This window comes from Labeo rohita, chromosome 10 (assembly GCF_022985175.1).
Source record: "Labeo rohita strain BAU-BD-2019 chromosome 10, IGBB_LRoh.1.0, whole genome shotgun sequence".
Classification (NCBI taxonomy): Eukaryota; Metazoa; Chordata; class Actinopteri; order Cypriniformes; family Cyprinidae; genus Labeo; species Labeo rohita.
In genome coordinates, this window is record NC_066878.1 from 23,308,897 (window position 1) to 23,320,163 (window position 11,267).

Below are 11,267 nucleotides of genomic sequence, written 5' to 3' on the forward strand. Positions count from 1 at the left end.
CTATTTGGCGCTAGGTACACAAAAATAGTTCCTCTCAAGACCTTAAGGACAAAAATGTCTGTAAAATATGCTTTCATTCTGTTGGCAAGGCTTCAAAATCACATTTTTACAGTTTTTTTTTTTACCAGATGGTGGCGTTTTTTCCAGATTTGGCCTATAAAGCAAATACTCACTTTATTCCTGTTTTCTGCTTCTGCATATTATAGAGCCAATTGGATAAATAATGCAGCTATAATTGTGTAGGTGTGTTGGTATGAATGTCAGAGTGTGGTTTGTATGTGTGTCATAAAAAAAATTGTGTGTGTGTTTGTAATAGTTGAGAGTGAAAAACTCTAGTGCAAATCACAAATTCCTTTCCTGAAAGCTCATTTTTTGAGATATCAACCTCAAATTTGGAATACAACTTGTTTAGATTTATGGCTTTGATTTTCTAGCAGGTTTAGAGTTCAACATATTTCATAAAATATACATTTTATATAAAATATTGCTCATAAAGCACTTTCATAAACTTAAACCTCTATAACTTTTTTGTTTCACTTTGTAAACTTTTTCTACTTCAACAATAATCTGCCATGGGTCTTCTTTAAAATGAGACCAAACCTAACAAACTTAAACTTAAAGTGTTTTGACATGGACATTTTTGTCCACTAAGGACCTATGTGTAACTTTTTTTTTATTGACACACAAGGGTTAATTATATAATGAATAATAAAAAAGATAGAATAGAAAAAGGATAGCGCAAGCTAGTATTAAAGGCCTTTTTATTTATTTATTTTTTGTTAATTATATAATAAATAAAAAGAAAACAAATAGATTGATGACAAAAATAATACAAAAGCTAGTGTTAGCTTTTTTTATTTTTATTTTATTATTATTATTATTTTTTTTTTACAGTTTTTCACATTTGCTAAAACACCAAACCCCATTCTCTAAACCAAATTCTCAATAGTCTAAATGACTTTGTCAATATAAATCACTCTTTCTGCAAAACCTTAAACAAGTTTAGGCAGTTAAGACACTGTTTGCAGATGTCATGCAGCCTTTTTGCAAACCTCTAAACACATTCTCACTCACTAAGACACAGTTTGCTTTGTGATGAACTTGTGATGCAAAACCCTAAACACAAGAAAGTGGAAGTTAAGCACAACTGCAACACGGCTGTCATCGTTTACACACAATAATTCAAAATTCTTCACACTTGTTTCTAAATATTTCAATATACAAAATATAAGCCAGTATATACATGTGTGTGTGTATTTTCCTTTTTATTTTTTTGGTATATTCATCAAACTTAGATGTGATTTCTTTTGAGTGTGTGTATGTTTTTTGTATCTTTTTGTATAATGCAAAACAATTACAGTATATAGTAAACATTCTGTTTTTGTAACTACATGCACTGGACACTGTGCTCTCCATTTTTTGATGTAGTGTCCAATGAATGATCTGTATTGACTAATGTGTGTGTGATTTGAAAGCTTGTTTGATTTTGAGTACAGGTGAAATGGTTTTGAAGCGACTGTTCGATTTTGCCGAAGAGTCAGGGGTTCAGTGAATTTAGTTTGAACATTTGGATTTGTGTTTAAGGTTTTGAAAAAATGAGTGATGGTTTCAAAAAATGTGTTTTAGCATTTCAGAAAAACTAAGAAAACAAGCGGTTAGAATGAATAGAGTGCAAATCTTAAAGGGTCAAGCTTTTTTAAGAATAGAATTAGAACAGAGAGTGCTAGAGTTAGAGTCACATAAACTAAAAACAAAAGTGTAGGCTATTACTATGTAATGATGTTTGCTTCTCCTGCTTCATCGCGACTGATTAGATTTGAAAGATTATTAGCATGTATATTGGATTACTGGTTCCTGTATGTGTTACTCACAGTGAGCATGTGCGTATGTGTGCGTAAGTGCGTGTGTGTGTGTGTGTGTGTGTGTGTGAAAGAGAGAGAGAGAGAGAGAGAGAGAGAGAGGGCGTGCAGCGCTGTTGTTGTGTTGAGATGGGTGATGTGCGCTACAGGAGAGCACGCTTTCTTTTGATCTCCACACAGCTTCGCAAGATTCATGTGTGAAATGCGGATTACACGGAAACGGTGGACTATCTGCACCATAGGCATCCTGCTGATATTCTACAAGACGACAGATATAGGCAAAAATGAAGTGCATCAGAAAACTGGATTGACAGGGTAAGGGCTCTTCTGCTGTTAAGAGTGAATTCGCGCTCCGCGTCTAATGAGCATCGAAGTCTGATTAAGGTGTCGCTTATAGATTTATCCTATTAAACAAGGCATTCATTTATGTTCACATATTTATCGGTTTTTATCATAAACCTCCTACTGGAAACTATAGTTCGCGTGCCCAGCTGTAGGTCCATCTTGATTAAATTAAGATCGACCCACACTGTCCTTTGTTTGTCGAAATGGCCATTTTATACTTACACCCCTTGTGAAAAAGAAGTGCAATTAATTGAATGTGCACTTGTAGTGCACTTAAAATTTTAGATACTTGTAAGTATATTTTATGCACTTTAATATATTAATAAAATGCATTTGCAGCTAATATTAAAGAACTTATGAGAGCACACTTTCTTGACTATGCTTCTTAATACTCAGATTTAGTTTTTAAATCATTACGTTGTAATAACATAACAAATAGTAACATGACAACAGCTTTCAGTAGAAATAACATAATTTAGTTACCATAAATGCTTGCCAGAACATTAAACAGTAGGTTATGAAATTCTAAAATTACATTACATACAAAGTAAAGTCCTACTTAAGTGGATCAAAAATGTTCTAATAATTTCTAACTAATTGCAATAACATGCAATTAAGTGTCAGAAAACATTACATTCAATTATTTTCATTTAAAATGTATTATTTTTTAAATCAGTACTGTTTTTAAATGTATGCTAACATGTATATAAGGCCAACCTACATCCAGTTTCTTTACTTCTATGATGTTGACATGTCAAATCTTTGCGTCAGTGTGTTTCGAAAGCAGTTGCAACTTTCCAGGGGTTTTAAAATGGAGTTCTGTGCTAATTTTACGAATGTTTTATGTTTGAAATGCAGGGTAAATTTAGATTATTCACTAACGTTCTTGCACTTGTGTTTTTCCAGGAACTGAAAAAAAAATGTGGTCAAGTTCGTACTTGCTCATAATTTGCTTGCTTTAGAATTCACAAACATAGCATTGGGCAATTGTAGTTTTTCATCACGGATGAAATGATGGATTTTATTTTGGTGCCAAAAGAACTTGTGATACGACATGCACATTTCAGTATAGAGGTGACATTGTGATTTCCTTCTGACGTGCGTGTGTGCGTAAGTGTGTGCTGTCGGGTAAGCGAGAGGACAGCAGACAGCTTCTGCTCATCAGATGTGGTTTCCTGGTCTCTTGCACTCGCACATGAAATGAAAACAGAAGTGGAAAACAACTTGCTGTAAATGTCAACTGCTTCTGAAATTGAGTCTTCTCTAAGTTTCAATTTGATTTCATGTGCTATAAATCTTTTGATGCCTTGCAGAAACAGTTTGCTCATTTCCAACCTGCAGAACTTGTCCCATATAGAAAAAAAGAAGTTTGTAACCATGTACTATGTCACACTACTGCCACACAACTGTGTTCAAACACCTTTTAAAAGTGATTTTTGCATTGTAGGGACATTTTGCTTTAAAAGGGACATTGGATGCAAAATTCACTTTGCATATTAAAGTGTCTTGGGCAGTGTGTGGACAGAACCGTCCTACAATGATAAAAAAATTTAATCGTTTTTTTTAAAAACCCCTCCCCCCCAAAGTTCCTGCACACAACCGCTGACGGACTGTCCCGTATTGCCATATTTCCACACTCAATCAGTTGTATGCTGTCCAACATTTTCTCCTCGCTTGAGCAGCTATAGTGACAACAACATCTAGTAAGCAAGTAGTTGTAAACGTAAATATAAGATTCTTCATTGATGACGGAGCTTTAGTTTAGTTTTGTTAAGTTTTTGATGGTAACGCGCCACTGAACACGCAAAACGGAAGAGGGGGTGAGGTAGCAGCAGCAGTAGCACATTCATTTAACACAGTCATTTAGAGAGACGCACCGAAACCCGAAAGGTAAAAAGGGTATTGTTTTACACAACCATTGAGGAATTTTAACCAAAGTATGTGGCACACATTTCATGAAGACCGTAAAGAACCATACCAACTTGTGGAACATGGACTTACGATGTCCCGTTTAAACTGGTTGTACAGGGATTTTTAATTTATTTTTATACTCACTGATATCGTGATGGAAACCAGTGCACTGCATGATTTTTGAATTTGTCTATATGAACACAATATTAAACCCAATACAAGTATGGTGCATCTAGTTACTATGTCACATTTCCATTTGAACAGGAAGTCTGAGCTGAGTTCTACTAGACTGACGGTCAACGGCTCTGAGAAGCTTTTCGGCTTTAGTTTAAGTGATCTGAGTGACATGGGAGTGGGATGGAAGGTTAATACCACCCTTGTGAACATCATAAGGTGAGTAATTTGTACTGTATATTTATGTGGTAACGTGTACAAGCATAGATTTGAGAGGGTATGAGTGTTATGGCTATTGCTTAATAGTCTGAGTCCTATGACTCAGAGCATGAAATCATAGGGTCATTTTTTAGAGCATGTTTTTCAGACTGGTACAGTCATGAACTCATGAGTAATCTATTCTCTTTATTTACTTCAACACGTGGAAAGGAAGGACATACTTCGCTTCTTGGATGCGGAGAGAGACGTGTCTGTTATCAAGAGCAGTTTCAAACCGGGCGATACCGTCCACTACGTTCTGGACCGACGCAGGACATTCAGTGTTTCTCAAAATCTACACAGGTTACTTCCCGAAGTCTCTCCACTAAAGAACAAGACATTCAAGACGTGTGCAGTGGTGGGAAACTCAGGCATTCTCCAAAAGAGCGGATGTGGGAAGGAGATAGACAGCCATAGTTTTGTTATACGGTAATGTATTTACTTCTTTGCGGTGATCTAATCATTACCGCCTTATGGCAAGGCATAAGGACTAACAAGGTCTAAATGCTCATTTTCTCTGCTGTATCAGTGTTTTCTCATCGGTACCTTGGCTTGAATACTATCTGATCCCATTTTTGGAAACCTGATCCAGGAACAAAAGCTCAAAGTAATTTAGTAGCTTCATATGCCTTGTACATTCTCTAGTACTGCAATATTTTCACTGTTTTCACCCCAAAATGAAAGTCATCACTCATCATGTCTTTCCAAACCAGTTTTTTTTTTTTTTTGGTTTAATTGATAACATTTATAATAGTTTTTATTTTTTTTTAAATGAGATTTTATTTCAATATTGTCTGTTTTCAAAGCTTTAGTAAGTTTTTGTCTTTTTTTTTTAGCATTTATTTATTTTAGTACTAGAAAATGAGTTGCCTAGCTAACATAAAATGACATAAAAAGTTAAAATGTATTTTTGATATTTACTTTCATTTCAGTAACTGTTTCATGCTAAGTAATGACACTTTTTTCCTTATGGTTTTAGTTAGCAATAATAATTCATATTCCAGACATATTCATGAAATAAACATGAAGGTATATTTGTGACCCTGAACCACACAACCAGTCATGAGGGTCAAGGATCAGCGTTGAAAGTGAGATTTCTACATCATCTGAAAGCTGAATATATAAGCTTTCCATTGATGTATGGTTAGGATATGACAGTATTTGGCCGAGATACAACTATTTAAAAATCTGGAATCTGAGGGTGCCAAAAAAGCTAAATATTTAGAAAATTTTGAAAATTGCCTTTAAAGTTGTCTAAATGAAGTTCTTTGCAATGCATATTACTAATCAAAAATTAAGTTTTAAAATATTTAGGGTAGGCGATTTACAAAACATATATCCATGGAATATGATCTTTACTTAATATCTTGATGATTTTTGGCATAAAAGAAAAACCAATAATTTTGACCTATACAATGTATTTTTGGCTATTGTTACAAATATACCCCAGCGATTTAAGACTGGTTTTGTGGTCCAGGGTCACATTTAATGTCGAGGCTGATTTCATAATGGTGACTGAGGATGTTGAATGCTAATAGTGAAAAAAAGCCTTTTGTGGCCATAACTATATCTTTATTATGTGGAATTTATTTAAGAAATTATTCACTTATTATTTTACTTTGAATCTCATCTGCACTCGCATTACATTCAGATATGCCATATTAATACTCTGGATTGTGTTTCACATGGTTGAATGGGATTTGTATGGTGGTTCTGTGGTGCTCAGTAGCCATCTCAAAACATCTGTGTTTCGAAAAAAGCTTCAGTAGTTTTATTTTTAGTTTGTTCCTTAAACTGTAATTTATTTATCTTATTTTTCCACGTTTTTGAAGACCCGTGACTCTGACATTTACCTGTTCTTTCATTCTGGAGCAGATGTAACCTCGCTCCTCTGGAGGATTTTGCAGATGATGTGGGTTTGAGGTCAGACTTCACCACTATGAACCCCTCTGTGATCCCGCGGATGTATGGGGGTCTGCGGGATGAAAGACAGCGGGAGAGTTTCATCCGGCGTTTACAGCAGCTAAACAACAGCGTGCTCTGGATCCCTGCCTTCATGGTGAAGGGTGGAGAGAGGCATGTGGAGATCGTGAATGAGCTCATTCTTAAACACAATCTCAAAGTGCGCACGGCATATCCTTCACTCCGCCTGATCCACGCTGTACGAGGGTGAGTTGTAACATTTCAAATTCCAGAATTCAGTTTAAACTGAGTAACAAAAAAAAGAGTGTAGAACTGTAATTCAAATTTAAATGTATCGAAGTAAAATTTAAAATGAATTGAAATTCCAAAAGTGATGTCACTGTAAAAAGGCAGAGTGTTAAAAGTTGTCTTGACAAACAAACAAAACATTTTAAAACATTTTAAAAACTTTAAGTTGGAAGATTTTAAATCTTTAAATGTAGTGATTTTATATTTCATCTGGTAATCGTACACTGTTAAAATTTTCTCCAGTTTCAACTTAAAAACTTAAGCTCAGCAGCTGCCTTAAAATTTTAAGTTAAATCAACTCAAAAGTACAAGTCATTTCAACTCACTACAGTAAAATACGTTTAAATGACTTGTACTTTTAAGTTAATTTAACTTAAAATTTCAAGGCAGCTACTAAACTTAAGTATTTAAGTTGAAACTGATAAAAAAAACTTTTTACAGTGTAGTTATCAGCAGTGTTGGGGGTAACGCATTACAAGTAACGCGAGTTACGCAATCAGATTACTTTTTTCAAGTAACTAGTAAAGTAACACATTACTTTTAAATTTACAAGGAAATATCTGAATTACTCTTTTAAATAAGTAACGGCAGTTACTCCCCCCATTTATTGATTAAAATCTCTCCTGTCCCCATGTTGAGAGAAATCGGAAGTAAGATGTTACTTTAGTTCTAGAATAAACGTGAATATGAATTAATTCATCTTACTCACAAAAACAGATTCCTCAAAATGAATAAAAACAGTGAAATGCATCATATGACGCAAACCTTCGATAATTAAGTTAAATAATACAAATATCCTTTATGTATTTAATCACATTTTATTAACCAGTGTCTTTACTGCTGAACTTCGATGATATAACCATAATAATAAGCAAAAATTACTTAAGATAAATTTAATTCAGCCTAGGGTTTTGACATTTGCCAAAACCAGAACTTTTTATATTAAAAACAAACAAGCAAGGCCTGCCCAGATTTAAAAAGTAACGCAAAGTAACATAATGCATTACTTTCCATAAAAAGTAACGTAATTAGTTACTTTTTTAGGGAGTAACGCAATATTGTAATGCATTACTTTTAAAAGTAACTTTCCCCAAAACTGGTTATCAGTACTATAATGCTTATAGTACACTTATAGTAACTGATAAATCAATAACTACTAGCAATGTCTGTTTATTTCTTAGGTACTGGCTTACAAATAAGATAAATATCAAACGACCCTCTACTGGACTATTGATGTACACAATGGCTACACGCTTCTGTGACGAAATCTACCTGTATGGATTCTGGCCTTTCCCCAAGGACGGCAATGGAAATCCTGTTAAATATCATTACTATGATGGACTGAAATATCGCTATTTTTCCAATGCGGGTCCTCATCGCATGCCACTAGAGTTCAAAACATTGAAAAGACTGCACAGCAAGGGTGCACTCAAACTGACGACGTCTAAATGCACATATCCTTGACATGCAGCTCGCGGACTAAAGTGAAGACTGAGAAATCAAATTAAAATGTGTTTTGAGCATTGGAGAATGAGTGTGCCTTCAACTGGAAACTGTGATCTGTTCATCCTGTGACACTTCTGATTCGTTTACTGTAGAGAAAGTGCAATGTTTTACGTACTGAACATTCGACTGTTGTTTCCAAATGACAAATGAAACCAGTCCTGCTTAGTGCTTTGATATTACAATCTTGGTAGGTGATGTGGTATGAAAATGTTTTATACAATGCCAAAGATACTGTTCCATCCTTGTTCTTTTCAGTTCCAATTTAAAGGGGTCATCGGATGCTAAGTTCACTTTTACATGTTGTTTGAACATTAATGTGTGTTGTGTATGTACAAATCTACCCTATAATGATAAAAATCCATGCAGTGGTTTTTAATTAATCTGTAAAAATAATATCCCCTTTTTCAAATCGAGCAATTCTCAGATACACCGACAGAGGCCGCTCCCACGATAGTTGATTGACATGAGCGTCTTACCTCAGATCAGCTGTTACAGTCCGACCTCCATTGTTTCGATGGCGGAGTAGGGATGTAAGTTAGACAAGAATATCTCAGACTGAGCTATTTAGGTGTTGTGTTGCTGGATGTAATAATGAACATAGTGGTCGTCATTTACTCCCGACATCTGAGCCGCTGAAGATGCAGTGGATTACATTTGTTTGTGAAGGAAATGCACCTCCTGATCTACATAAATGTGTCTATGTTCGCGCGAATCACTCGTGATCCAGCTTCACCTACAGCAGTGAGTATAAGGTTTTTTTTTATGAATCTCTGCGATCGCCTTTCCTAATAACGTGCTAGTTAGCAAGTTTAACGGCTAAATGCGGCTAAAGTAAACAGGCTCGTCACTCCACAGAGAGTGGAGAGGGGCGGGGCGAGCAGAGCTCATTAACATTTAAAGGAATAATCCGTCAGATTGGGATGATTTTTGCAGAGCTCATTTTGACAAGGTAAAAAGGGTGTTGTTTTACAAAACCATTGAGAATTTTTAACCAAACTATATTATAGACTTTTCATTAAAACCCTAAAGAATCATATCAACTTGTGGAAAATGGGCATCCTATGACCCCTTTAAGGGAAAAAACAAAAACAAAATGATGTGTTCATAATATGTTTTATGTCATAGCATATGAGTAACTTGGTGAGTCTGTTTGCACCCATAGTATTAATTTTTTTAATTGACAGGTACAGGAACTATGATTTTCTGTTAATGAAAATTAAAAGAATACATGTCTGGTTTGTTGACAGTGAACCTTATGGTTACACCTAAAAAAAGGCAAACACTGGTATACATAAATCTCAGATTCCTTATGTATTACATGTTGTCAAAGTCATTCAAACCAGTCTTAGTCATTTAGACTAATATTTCCTAATCAAATGCACTGCTGTGTGTCAGAATGTAATGGCATGCCTAAAACAGATGACTTGAATATAATAATGCCTCACATTATTTATGTGACATTACACTGTGTGTGTGTTAAAGTGGCTGAAGTATGGGTAACTAGTAAAGAGAATTGTTTGATGAGATGAGCAAAAACTGCATGTGTAATGTATGTACTCTAAATGAAGTCAGGCAGTGCCTTAGAGCATTCATTTATACCTCTACTTCAGTGTTTTATTCTTTTATTTATATTGTAATGTGTTTTGTATTTTAAACAGATGTTAAATATGTTTTTTTAAGCATTTTTGTTGATATATATATATGTATATATATATATATATATATATATATATTATATATATATATATGTATTTTATATGTATATGTATTTTTTTTATTTTATTTTTATTTTATTTTTTTTTATTTTTATTTGCTTTGTTGATTTGACAAAAGCAAATATCAACTTCATCTTCTGAGTTTGTGATTATGTTGTCACTTCTGGTTTCTTGATTAAAAGACCACTGTAAAACGACATGAAATGACATAGGCCTACTTATTTTTGAATTATACAAAATATTACAAAATAATTTCATTTATAGAAGCCTGTTTCCACAACAATTCAACAAAATGTATGACTCTGTAAGTCATAAACAAAAGCAAAGTTGTAAAGCAAAACTTTACAACTGAATAAAAAAATACAAAATCTATCTATCTATCTATCTATCTATCTATCTATCTATCTATCTATCTATCTATCTATCCATCCATCTATCCATCTGAAAGCTGAATAAATAAGCTTTCCATTGATGTATGAGTTGTTAGGAGAGGGCAATATTTGCCTGAGATACAACTATTGCAATAACCATGAAAATCTGGAATCTGAGAGTGAGAGAAAATCACTTTTAAATTACTCCAAACGAAGTTCTTAGCAATGCATATTACTAATCAAAAATTACATTTTGATATAATTACGGAAGGAAGCTTAGAAGATATCTTCATGGAACATGATCCTAATGATTTTTGGCATAAAAGAAAAATCTGTCATTTTGACCCATACAATGTATTGTTGGCTATTGCTACAAATATACCCGAACTACTTAAAGGAGAAGTCCGCTTCCAGAACAACAGTTTACAAATAATTTACTCACCCTCTTGTCATCCAAGATGTTCATGTCTTTCTGTCTTCAGTCGTAAAGAAATTATGGTTTTTGAGGAAAACATTTCAGGATTTTTCTGCATATAATGGACTTCATTGGTGCCCCGATTTTGAACTTCTAAAATGTAGTTTAGATGCAGCTTCAAAGGCTCTAAACGATCCCAGTCGAGGAAGAAGGGTCTTATCTAGCGAAACGATCAGTCATTTTTTTTGAAAAATAAAAATTTGTGTACTTTTTAAGCACAAAAGCTTGTGTAGCACAGGCTCTGGGATGCGCGTCCACGACACTATGAATCACGTCTAAGTTTATCGTCTGTGTACTCCGGCTCAAAAAAGTAGAGTATTTTCTCCTACAACTTCAGAATCGTCCGACATTGTTGTACCTTTTTGTTTGTAAACAGCACCTTTGAAGCCCTTTGAAGCTGCATTTAAACTACATTTTGGAAGTTCAAAATCAGGGCACCAAT

The 11,267-nt window shown here is 34.3% G+C and overlaps 1 protein-coding gene across 1 annotated transcript; it reads left to right on the forward strand.

The window, feature by feature from the left end:
* The first annotated feature begins 1,973 nt into the window (after nt 1–1,973).
* On the forward strand, nt 1,974–10,288 carry st8sia4 (ST8 alpha-N-acetyl-neuraminide alpha-2,8-sialyltransferase 4). The gene is made up of 5 exons (XM_051121596.1): nt 1,974–2,174; nt 4,380–4,508; nt 4,719–4,976; nt 6,423–6,716; nt 7,940–10,288. Exons 1-5 carry the CDS (start codon nt 2,053–2,055, stop codon nt 8,220–8,222), a joined length of 1,086 nt encoding a protein of 361 aa, XP_050977553.1. The 5' UTR covers nt 1,974–2,052; the 3' UTR covers nt 8,223–10,288.
* Nucleotides 10,289–11,267: the final 979 nt, after the last annotated feature.